We start from the raw sequence: 13465 nt of genomic DNA on the forward strand, positions 1-13465 counted from the left end.
CTAGTGTTTACCTTGAGGTGTGATTCTTCAAGTTCGATTGTCAACAACTGTTCCTGAAATCACATAACCTTTATCAGGAAAATGCAAAGAAAAAGAATGAGGGGAAGTTCCAAAGAGTGAATGCATAAAAAAAAAAACAATTTCAATAAATGAACACAAAAATTATCACCGCTACTTTAGAATCTGAAAATCAAATTGGTGACTCTCTTCAGCTCAATCAGCAAAAATTAACTCAAAATACTCCAAACAAACAAGTAAAGATTCAATTTTTTTCACTTTAGGAAACACTAAGCCCAATCCCCAAATCGAATCATACTTAAATCAAAACATGCAAATGCAAAATCAAAATTAAAAAATGGTAAGAAGTAAAGTACCCAAGAGAACTCAAAGAGCTTGCTAGACTTGGAGAAGACCATAACAACAACCTCGTCGTTGTTTTCATTCACGAGAGAGACGAGAGAAGACGAAAGAGACGAGAGAAAGGGGACGAAGAAGATCGTCCAAAAGAGGAAGAAGACGTATGAAACGACGTCGTTTTGACCCAAACAAATCTTTCTCTGGTTTCTCAAAACGACGTCATTTCTTACGTGGTTTCCACGTAAGCAACCGCTAACGGACTCTTAACACCGTTACGGCTTGTGTATGTTTTTATACAGTTTTTTGAGTTGATGCAGTGAATTTGAATTTTATTCAAGTTAATAAATGGATTTGCTCATAGTCATAGCTAAGATAGGAATTCAACATACCTCTTAACTGGAGTATGAATATACCGATTTTCCCGACAATTGGAGCCCCTTTAGAGTTGAAAAACAAATAGTGATCCAGTATTATGAACCTTAATGGGCTTAACGACAATCTACTAAAAAAGTCCTACGCAGGCCCAAATCTATTTCCGGGGTCATAACACAGTCTTTTTATATAAAGTTCACAAGAAAAACGAATGATCTAGAAGAAAACAAACAACACACGCACTATATAAGAATCAATTACTTCTCCTCCTCCAAAACCTAAATCTCACTTCTCTCTTCGTAAACCTTTTCGTAGATATATTCTCCGGTCAGTGACAATGGCGGACGCTGAAACCTTTGCTTTCCAAGCTGAGATCAACCAGTTGCTTTCACTTATCATCAATACCTTCTACTCCAACAAGGAGATCTTCCTTCGTGAACTCATCAGTAACTCTTCCGATGTACGATTTCTCGCTCTCTCTCTATGTTTATATGTGTTTCTCTAAGGTTATCTCCTCCGACTTGATTTAGTTGATCGATCTGTAGATTTAGATTTGATTAGGGTTTAGTGTTCTTGTCGATTTGAGAATTTTGGCTGTGGAGCATGTGTTTATATTCAAATCTGTGGATTTAGGTTTAGTGTTTAAACCAAGGAGAGATTAAGCAGTCTAGCGTCTAGATTTGGAATAATCAGTCTATTGTTTAGACTAGGAATCTAGGATAAAGCAGTATTGTTAATTTTTTTGTACATGTTCTGCGTAATTTTGTTTCTTACGATTTAAGTGTATTTGCTCTGGTGAAAACAGGCTTTGGACAAGATTAGGTTCGAGTCCTTGACGGACAAGAGCAAGCTCGATGGTCAGCCTGAGCTCTTCGTTCACATCATTCCTGACAAGACTAACAACACCTTGACCATTATTGATAGAGGTGTTGGCATGACCAAGGCTGGTACGTTATTGATTTAACAGTCTTTTGTTGCTTCTTAGTGTTCTATCTCTGTGTTTGTTCTGTTTGCTAATGCGTGTGTGTTTGTCTTCTATTGTGCAGATTTGGTCAACAATCTTGGAACAATTGCGAGATCTGGTACCAAGGAGTTCATGGAAGCATTGGCTGCTGGTGCTGATGTTAGCATGATTGGTCAGTTTGGTGTTGGATTCTACTCAGCGTACTTGGTTGCTGACAAGGTTGTTGTCACAACCAAACACAATGATGATGAGCAGTACGTGTGGGAGTCTCAGGCTGGTGGGTCTTTCACCGTGACCAGAGACACCTCTGGTGAGCCTCTCGGTAGAGGTACCAAGATGACCCTTTACCTCAAGGAAGACCAAATGGAGTACATTGAGGAGCGCAGGCTTAAGGATTTGGTCAAGAAGCACTCTGAGTTCATCAGCTACCCAATCTCTCTCTGGGTTGAGAAGACCATTGAGAAGGAGATATCTGATGATGAAGAGGAGGAAGATAAGAAGGACGAGGAAGGCAAGGTTGAGGAAGTGGACGAGGAGAAGGAAAAGGAGGAGAAGAAAAAGAAGAAGATTAAGGAGGTTTCTCACGAGTGGGATTTGGTGAACAAGCAGAAGCCTATTTGGATGAGGAAGCCAGAAGAAATCAACAAGGAGGAATACGCTGCTTTCTACAAGAGTCTGAGCAATGATTGGGAGGAGCATTTGGCTGTGAAGCACTTCTCTGTTGAAGGACAGCTTGAGTTCAAAGCTATCCTCTTTGTTCCCAAGAGAGCTCCTTTCGATCTATTTGACACTAAGAAGAAGCCCAACAACATCAAGCTCTATGTCCGTCGTGTCTTCATCATGGACAACTGTGAAGACATCATTCCTGAGTACCTTGGGTTTGTCAAGGGTATTGTCGACTCTGAAGATCTTCCTCTTAACATCTCAAGAGAAACGTTGCAGCAGAACAAGATCCTCAAGGTCATCCGCAAGAACCTTGTGAAGAAGTGCATTGAGCTCTTCTTTGAGATTGCTGAGAACAAGGAGGACTACAACAAGTTCTACGAGGCTTTCTCTAAGAACCTGAAGCTCGGTATCCACGAGGACTCTCAAAACAGAACTAAGATCGCTGAGTTGCTCCGTTACCACTCAACCAAGAGCGGTGATGAATTGACCAGTCTCAAGGATTACGTGACAAGGATGAAGGAAGGTCAGAACGATATCTACTACATCACTGGTGAGAGCAAAAAGGCTGTCGAGAACTCTCCATTCCTCGAGAAGCTCAAGAAGAAGGGATATGAAGTCCTTTACATGGTTGATGCGATCGACGAGTATGCTATTGGTCAGCTCAAGGAATTCGAGGGAAAGAAGCTTGTCTCTGCAACCAAGGAAGGTCTGAAACTGGAAGAGACTGAAGATGAGAAGAAGAAGAAAGAAGAGCTCAAGGAGAAGTTTGAGGGACTCTGCAAAGTGATCAAGGACGTTTTGGGAGACAAGGTCGAGAAGGTTATTGTTTCTGACCGCGTCGTGGACTCTCCTTGCTGTCTTGTAACCGGCGAGTATGGCTGGACAGCTAACATGGAGAGAATCATGAAAGCTCAAGCGTTGAGGGATAGCAGCATGGGTGGTTACATGTCCAGCAAGAAGACGATGGAGATTAACCCTGAGAACTCAATCATGGACGAGCTGAGAAAGAGAGCTGATGCGGATAAAAACGACAAGTCTGTGAAGGATCTTGTGCTTCTTCTGTTTGAAACAGCCCTTCTCACTTCAGGTTTCAGCCTCGATGAACCCAACACTTTCGGAAGCAGAATCCACAGGATGTTGAAGCTCGGATTGAGCATTGACGAGGATGATGCAGTTGAAGCCGATGCTGAGATGCCTCCTCTTGAAGACGATGCTGATGCGGAAGGTAGCAAGATGGAGGAAGTCGACTAAGTTTTGCTCAAGGTTGCATTTAGTGGTTTTTCTCGAACTTTTGTTTCGGTTTTCTGTTTAGTTCTTTTTATGATTTCGGGATTTCTTTTGTGTTATTATTTTTTCGGTGTAATATTTTTTATCAACTCGGTGTTATGGATCAGTATTCTTCCAGCAGATTTCATTATTGATGTCAGTACCCTAACTGTGATAGCAGCTTTTAACAGTTTGCTAAACTTCTCGGACATCAAACCTTATTCTTAAATTGCACTGTTTTGTGAAGGTGTAGATTAAATCGATATATTTACTAGAAGTAAACTCCCCAACCTGTTGTACCAAAAAGCTCCATCAAGCGGACAGTCTTCGTTACCTCATTCAAATAACCCACAAATGTCATTAGTTTTGGGAATCTTCCAACGTCAGTGGCCTCTTTATTCTCCATTGTGCCCAGAAAATGAAAAGACCAATCTCTGTGTAGCACTCATATAGTCCCCTGAGCTGTTCACATTCTCAGCTAGTTTCTCGAGGAGGTAACGCATTGCTTTACCCATGGTGCCTTTCATCAAAGTGCCAGCTCTTAATCTCTTATCAACCTACATAATAAGATCCATGTACTGTATCTCCTAGTTTTCGGATAGTTTTTGAATTTGATGATTTTTTTTTTTTGTTAAAATTTGATGATTTTTTTTGGTTTAGGGTAAGAGGATATGCCAACTAAATAAAAATTCTACTATATTAATTGGGAAGTACAAATATGAAACTAACCTTAAAATGTTTAAAAAATTACATACAATTGTCATTAGCAAAACTTAATTAAGATTAATTAATTAATTAAATAAATATAATTAATTAAAAAACAAAAGTTGAGGACAAATAAAATAAAATAAATTGTAGAAAAGTAAAAAAATAATCTATTAGAATCAAAACTAATTTGTACTTTAAAAAAAAATTAATAGCTAAGATGAGATTTATACCTTAAAACATTTTTAAAATACAAATTTTTAATATAAACAAACTGAATTTTTAATCACAAACTTTTATCAATAACATAATAACAAAATAAATTATTTAAAAAAATTCTTAAAAAAAAGTCAGCCCGCGGTTTTCCGAACCGCGGGTTAGTACCTAGTAATACAATAATTATGAAGTATAGTGAATGGAATAAAAATATGTCTGCACATATTAAAAAAAAAAACTCAATCCTTTCAATTTTTGAACATATACTAGGTTTTGAATCCGTTGTACAAGCATATTTATGAATTTCTATGTTCACAAATTTCTTCGAAATCGATCATTATTTTGTCATTTTGCAAGCAGTTATTATAGTTATCTTTATTTTCTATCCCCACTACCACGTCTATCCTTCACTCAATTCTCCATTACGTGATCCTTATAAAAAAATTCCAAAAATGAAAGTTATATATATAATCAAATACAACTAACAAAAAGAAAAACATGAAAATAAACTGAACAACAAAAGAGAAGAAGGAAAGATATTATAACATTTATGGGTAAGAATAATGTTGAAAGACAACTTACCAACATTAAAAGGGTACGGTCACTCTTTTCTGAATATTGACGGCAACATTAATTGTCCTAATTAAAGGGTCAAACGAACAACTGGCTCGCTGTTTAAGAACATAGAACTGCATGTAGATTAGTCAGTCGTTTCTATATATATATATATATATAGCTTCTAAGTTGTTAGAGACTTAGAGTAAACTTCTATATTGCCTCTAGCTGCACTACTCGGTATTGTCATTAGGTGTAGTGTTGTCCTGTTTAAGTTATCATCTTTGTTGAGGACCAGTTTTGTAATGCCATTTAGGTGGAACAAGTTTTAGAGTTAAACAACAAATGTTTATCATATAGGGTCCTCGTTCATGTTGACGACTTACTTCAAAGTTCATGCTCTGTGTAAACGAACGGTTCCCAAACTTTTATCATTCAACTAATCGACTGACAGTGCGGGCCCGTAGGTGTATGACGCCTAAAGCACACAAAAAAATGGTGCCCCTTAATTCAACTATTTTTTCCAAAAAAAATATGAGATGATTCTATTTTAATGAAAAATAGAGAAAGAACAGGGGAGAACACATAAAACACTTTTATATTTTAGTATAATCAGTTAACCACTTACGTTTGCTAAAGATGGCAATATCAAATTATACACCAAAACCACAAGCAATCAACGAAATAACACATCATCAAATAGAAAATAGTTAGTAGAGAATAAATCTACTCGAATGTTAAAATAAAAATTAGTCTAAGTGCATGAACATTTTAACTTGTAACAAATTATCTACACTTGATCGCAAGTTAGTCTATGAATCACGATGACATCCATAACAAATTAACTTGTAAACTAGTTCAATTGCTATTTTTAATCATATAATCTTTATATTATGTAATAAAACAATATTAAAAAATTTAGATAGAACAAAATATTATGGATTAAGATTAAAATAGGAAAAATATAAATGTGGGACTGGTTTGAACCCCTTACATGACACTAAAAATTAAAAATAAAAGCCACTACACTAAAGGAAGTTTTCTTTATATGATGCCCCTAAAATCTATCTAATATTTGGCGCCTAAAGCCCTTGCTTCATTGGCTTTAGGTCAGGGCCGACCCTGTCGACTGATCACCATGATCCAACAAACACATCCAACCTTATTTAGTGAGTGAATTGGATTGAAAACTTGTGACTTGTGAGAAAAGTAGACACCTTGTGGCTTCTCTTGCTTTGTTAGTGACTAAGAAATTTCTAGTTTTATAGACGACACTCGAGCTTGAGTAATCTTTGCAGTCTTTGTTAGTCTCACTAATCTTTTGTTAACTCGTCAAAACCTACAATAGTAATTCACGGAAAAGAGAAAATATACGTGAAGATTAATGGGGTTTAATGACGTGCTAAGTGTTTTTACTGAGAATATTATGAAGCTTACTGGGCTTAACAAATTCCAATATAGGCCCAAATCTATTTCCTTATAGTATAAATTAGTTCAGAGGAAATAAAGGAAACGAATGATCTAGAAAAACCTTATTAGAAGGTACCCCCCACACACATTACTATAAATACTATTAACTTCTACTCCTAAACCTAAATCTCAGCATTCAATACTTCTCTCTCTCTCTCTCTCTCTGTCTCTGCTCTTTCTTGCTTTTGCTCTCAGATCGATTCTTAAACCTTAGGCTCCTCCTTGATATTTTTCTCCGTTCCGTGACAATGGCGGACGCAGAGACCTTTGCCTTCCAAGCTGAGATCAACCAGTTGCTTTCGCTTATCATCAATACCTTTTACTCCAACAAAGAGATCTTCCTTCGTGAACTCATCAGTAACTCCTCCGATGTATGAGCTCTCTCTCTCTCTCTCTCTCTCTCTCTCTCTCTCTCTCTATCTCTCCTCTCGTTCGTTATATGTTTTGCTCTTGTTTAACTCCTTCGATTTGGTTTTAGTTGATCGAGTTTGATTAGGGTTTAGTGTTCATGTCGATTTGAGTGGAGCATGTGTTTAGATTAAAGTGGAGCATGTGTTTATATTCAAATCTGTGGATTTAACTTTAGTGTTTAAACCAAGGAAGAATTAAGCAGTCTAGCGTCTAAATTTGGATTAATCAGTATTGTTTAGATTAGAAGTTTAGGATCTCTCCCTATTTCTATCTTATTTTATCTCTGCTTATCATATTCGATTGATTTAGGTTTGATTAGGGTTAGTGGTCGAATTTTTGTTGTTGATTGAAATCTGTTGATTAGGATTAAGCAAGATCTGTATATATGGTCTGTGTATGTTGTTTCTTATGATTTTAAGTGTTTCGTTTTGGTGAAAATAGGCTTTGGACAAGATTAGATTCGAGTCCTTAACAGACAAGAGCAAGCTCGATGGTCAGCCTGAGCTCTTCATTCACATCATTCCTGACAAGACTAACAACACCTTGACCATTATTGATAGTGGTGTTGGCATGACCAAGGCTGGTACGTTATTGATTTAACAGTCTTTTGTTGCTTCTTAGTGTTCTATCTCTGTGTTTGTTCTGTTTGCTAATGCGTGTGTGTTTGTCTTCTATTGTGCAGATTTGGTCAACAATCTTGGAACAATTGCGAGATCTGGTACCAAGGAGTTCATGGAAGCATTGGCTGCTGGTGCTGATGTTAGCATGATTGGTCAGTTTGGTGTTGGATTCTACTCAGCGTACTTGGTTGCTGACAAGGTTGTTGTCACAACCAAACACAATGACGATGAGCAGTACGTGTGGGAGTCTCAGGCTGGTGGGTCTTTCACTGTTACCAGAGACACCTCTGGTGAGACTCTTGGTAGAGGTACCAAGATGACCCTTTACCTCAAGGAAGACCAAATGGAGTACATTGAGGAGCGCAGGCTCAAGGATTTGGTCAAGAAGCACTCTGAGTTCATCAGCTACCCTATCTCTCTCTGGGTTGAGAAGACCATTGAGAAGGAGATCTCTGATGATGAAGAGGAGGAAGAGAAGAAGGATGAGGAAGGCAAGGTTGAGGAAGTTGATGAGGAGAAGGAAAAGGAGGAGAAGAAAAAGAAGAAGATTAAGGAGGTTTCTCACGAGTGGGATTTGGTGAACAAGCAGAAGCCTATTTGGATGAGGAAGCCAGAAGAAATCAACAAGGAGGAGTACGCTGCTTTCTACAAGAGTCTCAGCAATGACTGGGAGGAGCATCTGGCTGTGAAGCATTTCTCTGTGGAAGGACAGCTTGAGTTCAAAGCTATCCTCTTTGTTCCCAAGAGAGCTCCTTTCGATCTATTTGACACTAAGAAGAAGCCCAACAACATCAAGCTCTATGTCCGTCGTGTCTTCATCATGGACAACTGTGAAGACATCATTCCTGAGTACCTTGGGTTTGTCAAGGGTATTGTCGACTCTGAAGATCTTCCTCTTAACATCTCAAGAGAAACGTTGCAGCAGAACAAGATCCTCAAGGTCATCCGCAAGAACCTTGTGAAGAAGTGCATTGAGCTCTTCTTTGAGATTGCTGAGAACAAGGAGGACTACAACAAGTTCTACGAGGCTTTCTCTAAGAACCTGAAGCTCGGTATCCACGAGGACTCTCAAAATAGAACCAAGTTTGCTGAGTTGCTCCGCTACCACTCAACCAAGAGCGGTGATGAATTGACCAGTCTCAAGGATTACGTGACAAGGATGAAGGAAGGACAAGACGATATCTACTACATCACTGGTGAGAGCAAAAAGGCTGTCGAGAACTCTCCATTCCTCGAGAAGCTCAAGAAGAAGGGATATGAAGTCCTTTACATGGTTGATGCGATCGACGAGTACGCTATTGGTCAGCTCAAGGAATTCGAGGGAAAGAAGCTTGTCTCTGCAACCAAGGAAGGTCTGAAACTGGAAGAGACCGAAGACGAGAAGAAGAAGAAAGAAGAGCTCAAGGAGAAGTTTGAGGGACTCTGCAAAGTGATCAAGGACGTTTTGGGAGACAAGGTGGAGAAGGTTATTGTCTCTGACCGTGTTGTGGACTCTCCTTGCTGTCTTGTAACTGGCGAGTATGGGTGGACCGCTAACATGGAGAGGATCATGAAGGCTCAAGCTTTGAGGGATAGCAGCATGGGTGGTTACATGTCCAGCAAGAAGACGATGGAGATTAACCCTGAGAACTCAATCATGGATGAGCTTAGAAAGAGAGCTGACGCGGACAAGAATGACAAGTCTGTGAAGGACCTTGTTCTTCTCCTCTTTGAGACCGCTCTTCTCACTTCAGGTTTCAGCCTCGATGAGCCCAACACTTTTGGAAACAGAATCCACAGGATGTTGAAGCTCGGATTGAGCATTGATGAGGATGATGCAGTTGAAGCTGATGCCGAGATGCCTCCTCTTGAAGACGATGCTGATGCTGAAGGTAGCAAGATGGAGGAAGTCGACTAAATTTAGTGGGTTTTCTCGACTTCTTTTTATGACTTTTGTCTGGAACTTATCTCTTTTATGTTATATTGTCGGTTTAGCGTTTTTATCAACTCTGTTGTGTGACTTGAGTCTATCTCTGGCGAATCCACGCTGTTTTTTGTCAGTTTTGTTAGCCTAATTTGTGATAGCTGATTTGAAGTAAGGTGAACGGCTGCTAAAATCATTGCTAAGCATCTCAGACAACGGTAGTGGTTTGAGTACATCTCTTTTTTGTTGAAAAAAATTAAACAGGCCATAACTCTTCTCCTCAAATGAGAGCAGTAGTGTTTCGAATAGTCACTACCGTCTCTTTTTATAGTAAAAGTCGAAATATTTACTTTTAGACCGAAGACTGGTAGCACATAATAGCGTAATTTCTTTTCAGCACATAAAAGACGATGATTCCTTCATATAATAGCGTAATTTGTTTTCAGCGTAATCCTCAACTCGTTGGCTATCGATTTTTCTTAACTCCGACGTAAAATCGCTTATCATCAGTATTTAAGCATTGCTATACAGAGTACGGACAACTAAGTTAGTTGAACTAACCTTAAACGGTAGTGTTTTAAGTCTATTGTATCTTTTTTTTGTTAGGTAAAGGTGAAACAAAAATGGAAAGAACATTATTTTAAGTTTTTAAAAAAGAATAATACAAAAACCAAGTTTTTAAAAATTGGTCGGTGAGAGTCGCATAATTATTAAAAGAACATTATTTTAAGTTTTGTTAGGACATTTCTATTGTGATTTTTTTCAACCAAACAGGTTCAAATCACCAGCTGCCAGCCACGCTGGGATGAGGTATGGAACTTGAAGAGTAGCTTGCGAATCATTTCATCACAATTAGGAAAGATACAGTACACTGAAATGTTCTCCTATTTCCAACTTTTATGAAGTTGGTGCAGAAAGACAAGGAAAAAGACAAGTATATTTCACTTTTTCGTTGCATCATTGTTTGTTAAGTGAACTCTTAGGATATATGAATAGTCAATAAGCTATTTTCTAGTTTCAATAACTGTGGTTTGAAATTCGACACTACCAGAATCGGCCTCAAATCATGGTTGAACACTGAAAAATACTAATATAAAGAAAACAATGTCTTTTCATATATACAAAACCTATATATGTAGACAAATTGTTCATATTCGTAATTTTTTTTTTCTAGAAAAAAAATTACTAGTAAAATACAAGAAAATCGTTTGTTCAAAAAACCTTTGAGAAAATGATGGATACATGTGCAAGTTTTCTTTTTGAATTATTTAGATGAAATTGAGAGACAAAGTAGTATATATATTTTTTTTCTTCGATATCGTCAACAAGCAAATATTAATATCGGATGATTTGGTACATATTGTTTATGTACAACCGTGTTTTATTTCAGATGTAAACATTGTTCTTTTGGTTTGGTGTATATAAGTCTTCTAGGTAATAAATATCTATTGATATAACAAAAATAATAAAAATGATTATCAAGTTCATCTCAAAAGCACAAAATGCAAAGATTTTTCAAGATATTTTTGTTTTAAATTTGATTTTGCTATGGACTTGAATTAACATGTTCAATTTTATTCAGTGTTTGGAGATTTGAAGTCTGCCTTAGTTTTGTGATATTAGATGTTAATTGGTTTCAGTTAAAAGACAAGATATTTTAACTAAATAAAAAATTATATCAAATAAATTAGTTATGATTTTAGTAGAATAAAGTAAAAACTACATCTGTACCTGTACGTATAAAACTTATAACTTAATCCCAGTAACATTCTTATAGATATGCTGCTCTATATACCTTTTGATGTGTATTTCCATTCTTTTCAATAAATCTGTGTTGTATTCATGTAAATTTTAAAATTATTACTTTGTTATTGATATTTTAATTTTTAGCATTTTAAAAAGAGATATATACCAATTTTGTGATTTGTAAACTATATGAAAGAGTTAGGAGAAACAAATTAACAAAAGTTATGAAGAAAGCTTATTGTTTTGGGAAAACTTCAAAAATACCTCTTTTGCAATACTATTTTTCAAAAATACCCTCTCTTTCAAACTTTACCAAAAAAGCCACTATAAATTTGCAAATTTTCAAAATTTGTGTGCAAGCTAATAAATATATACACAAATTACCTTTATATGTGTGTAAATTTTCTTACATATTTTATAAATACTTTTTAAAAACCTTCTCAAACTATTTAAAAACCTTGTAAACCTTTTAAAAATCTTGTAAAAACCTTTTAAAATGTTTTAAAACTTCATAAATATTTGGATCAGGTCTAGAGGTAGTAGTTATTATATAGAAGAACCTTGTAAACCATATAAACCTTTATACTTTTTCATATTTAAAAAATTGTATTTTTGAAAATGGATAGATGAAAAGAGTATTTTTGAAAAGGAGTACACCAAAATGATTATTTCTCAAAAATCTCTATTGTTTTTGGTTTTTAAATAGTAAATTATCAACAACAAAAGGAACAGTAAATTACAAAAATATAAAAAAGAGTAAAATACACCTCTTTCCCCAAAGAAAAGAGGAAAGTTAAAATTACAGTTAATGAACTTTTTGTAATTTTCTTTTAAATATCGATGATTTTCTTTTTATTTTTATTAATTAATACTAAAAATTACAAATTTCAAAAATCATTGATTGAGAATTTAAAACTTTGATGAATTACTATTGGTTAATAATTTAGAAAATATGTTATTATGAATAATAATGCATTTATTGATAAACATTAAATACTTTTCTTAATTTATGTGAATGTGTCAAAAAAAATCATCTATTAAAGTATTTGCTTTTCTTTTTGTATTTAGTTATTCCCATTTTTTTTTTGTCCACAAAGTTATTCCCATTTAAGATATTAAAAAAAAAAGAAAAAAAAAAGGAAACGAAGGATCTAGAAAAGTAGAAAACTATGAGGAGGTTCCCCCACACAAGATAAAGAAACCTACACTATATATACTTCTCCCCCAAAACCTAAATCTCGCATCAATCAATACTTCTCTCAATTCCGATTCATAAACCTTTAGCTAGATATTCTCTCCGGTCTGTGACAATGGCGGATGCTGAAACCTTTGCCTTCCAAGCTGAGATCAACCAGTTGCTGTCGCTTATCATCAACACCTTCTACTCCAACAAGGAGATCTTCCTTCGTGAACTCATCAGTAACTCTTCCGATGTACGTTTTTCTCGCTCTCTCTATGTTTTATATGTTTATCTCCTCCGACTCGATTTAGTTGATCGATCTGTAGATTTAGGTTCGATTAGGGTTTAGTGTTCTTGTCGATTTGAGAATTTGGTTTGTTAATTTTAAGTGGAGGCAAGTGTTTATACTCAAATCTGTTGATTTATTAGGTTTTGTTAGTTTTGATACCAATGAGATTAAGCAGTATATAGTTAGATTAGGATTGTTTATGGTTAATTTTGTATATATGTTCTGTGTATCTTGTTACTTACGACTAAGTATTTTGTTCTGGTGAAAACAGGCTTTGGACAAGATTAGGTTCGAGTCCTTGACGGACAAGAGCAAGCTCGATGGTCAGCCGGAGCTTTTCATTCACATCATTCCTGACAAGACTAACAACACCTTGACCATTATTGATAGTGGTGTTGGGATGACCAAGGCTGGTACGTTATTGATTTTACAGTCTTTTATTGTTTCTTAGTGTTCTATCTCTGTGTTTGGTTTGTCTTGGCTAATGCGTGTTTTTGTCTTCTATTGTGCAGATTTGGTCAACAATCTTGGAACAATTGCGAGATCTGGTACCAAGGAGTTCATGGAAGCATTGGCTGCTGGTGCTGATGTTAGCATGATTGGTCAGTTTGGTGTTGGATTCTACTCTGCTTACTTGGTTGCTGACAAGGTTGTTGTCACAACCAAACACAATGACGATGAGCAGTACGTGTGGGAGTCTCAGGCTGGTGGGTCTTTCACTGTTACCAGAGACACCTCTGGTGAG

General features: G+C 36.3%; 3 protein-coding genes across 3 annotated transcripts in view; all 3 read left to right on the forward strand.

Annotated features, from left to right (window-relative positions):
• Nucleotides 982-3794, forward strand: LOC104726146 (heat shock protein 90-3). Its single transcript, XM_010444939.2, has 3 exons — nt 982-1189; nt 1535-1676; nt 1776-3794. Exons 1-3 carry the CDS (start codon nt 1067-1069, stop codon nt 3608-3610), a joined length of 2100 nt encoding a protein of 699 aa, XP_010443241.1. The 5' UTR covers nt 982-1066; the 3' UTR covers nt 3611-3794.
• LOC104726147 (heat shock protein 90-2) lies at nt 6677-9701 on the forward strand. Its single transcript, XM_010444940.2, has 3 exons — nt 6677-6942; nt 7424-7565; nt 7665-9701. Exons 1-3 carry the CDS (start codon nt 6820-6822, stop codon nt 9497-9499), a joined length of 2100 nt encoding a protein of 699 aa, XP_010443242.1. The 5' UTR covers nt 6677-6819; the 3' UTR covers nt 9500-9701.
• LOC104728918 (heat shock protein 90-3-like) overlaps nt 12462-13465 on the forward strand; it is a 3188-nt gene continuing 2184 nt past the window's right edge. The window contains exons 1-3 of the mRNA XM_010447833.2: nt 12462-12684; nt 12992-13133; nt 13233-13460. Coding sequence (XP_010446135.1) covers nt 12562-12684; nt 12992-13133; nt 13233-13460 — 493 coding nt within the window. The 5' untranslated portion in view covers nt 12462-12561. The remainder of the gene's footprint in view (nt 12685-12991; nt 13134-13232; nt 13461-13465) is intronic.

Source organism: Camelina sativa, chromosome 11, assembly GCF_000633955.1.
Source record: "Camelina sativa cultivar DH55 chromosome 11, Cs, whole genome shotgun sequence".
Lineage (NCBI taxonomy): Eukaryota > Viridiplantae > Streptophyta > Magnoliopsida > Brassicales > Brassicaceae > Camelina > Camelina sativa.

Excerpts from the sequence above, each read along its gene's own strand:
- LOC104726146 (XM_010444939.2), top strand. The coding sequence starts at position 1,067 with ATGGCGGACGCTGAAACCTTTGCTTTCCAAGCTGAGATCAACCAGTTG. Across the intron at positions 1,190-1,534 it reads TCATCAGTAACTCTTCCGAT|GCTTTGGACAAGATTAGGTT; the intron begins GTACGATTTCTC and ends TGGTGAAAACAG. Across the intron at positions 1,677-1,775 it reads TGTTGGCATGACCAAGGCTG|ATTTGGTCAACAATCTTGGA; the intron begins GTACGTTATTGA and ends TCTATTGTGCAG.
- LOC104726147 (XM_010444940.2), top strand. The coding sequence starts at position 6,820 with ATGGCGGACGCAGAGACCTTTGCCTTCCAAGCTGAGATCAACCAGTTG. Across the intron at positions 6,943-7,423 it reads TCATCAGTAACTCCTCCGAT|GCTTTGGACAAGATTAGATT; the intron begins GTATGAGCTCTC and ends TGGTGAAAATAG. Across the intron at positions 7,566-7,664 it reads TGTTGGCATGACCAAGGCTG|ATTTGGTCAACAATCTTGGA; the intron begins GTACGTTATTGA and ends TCTATTGTGCAG.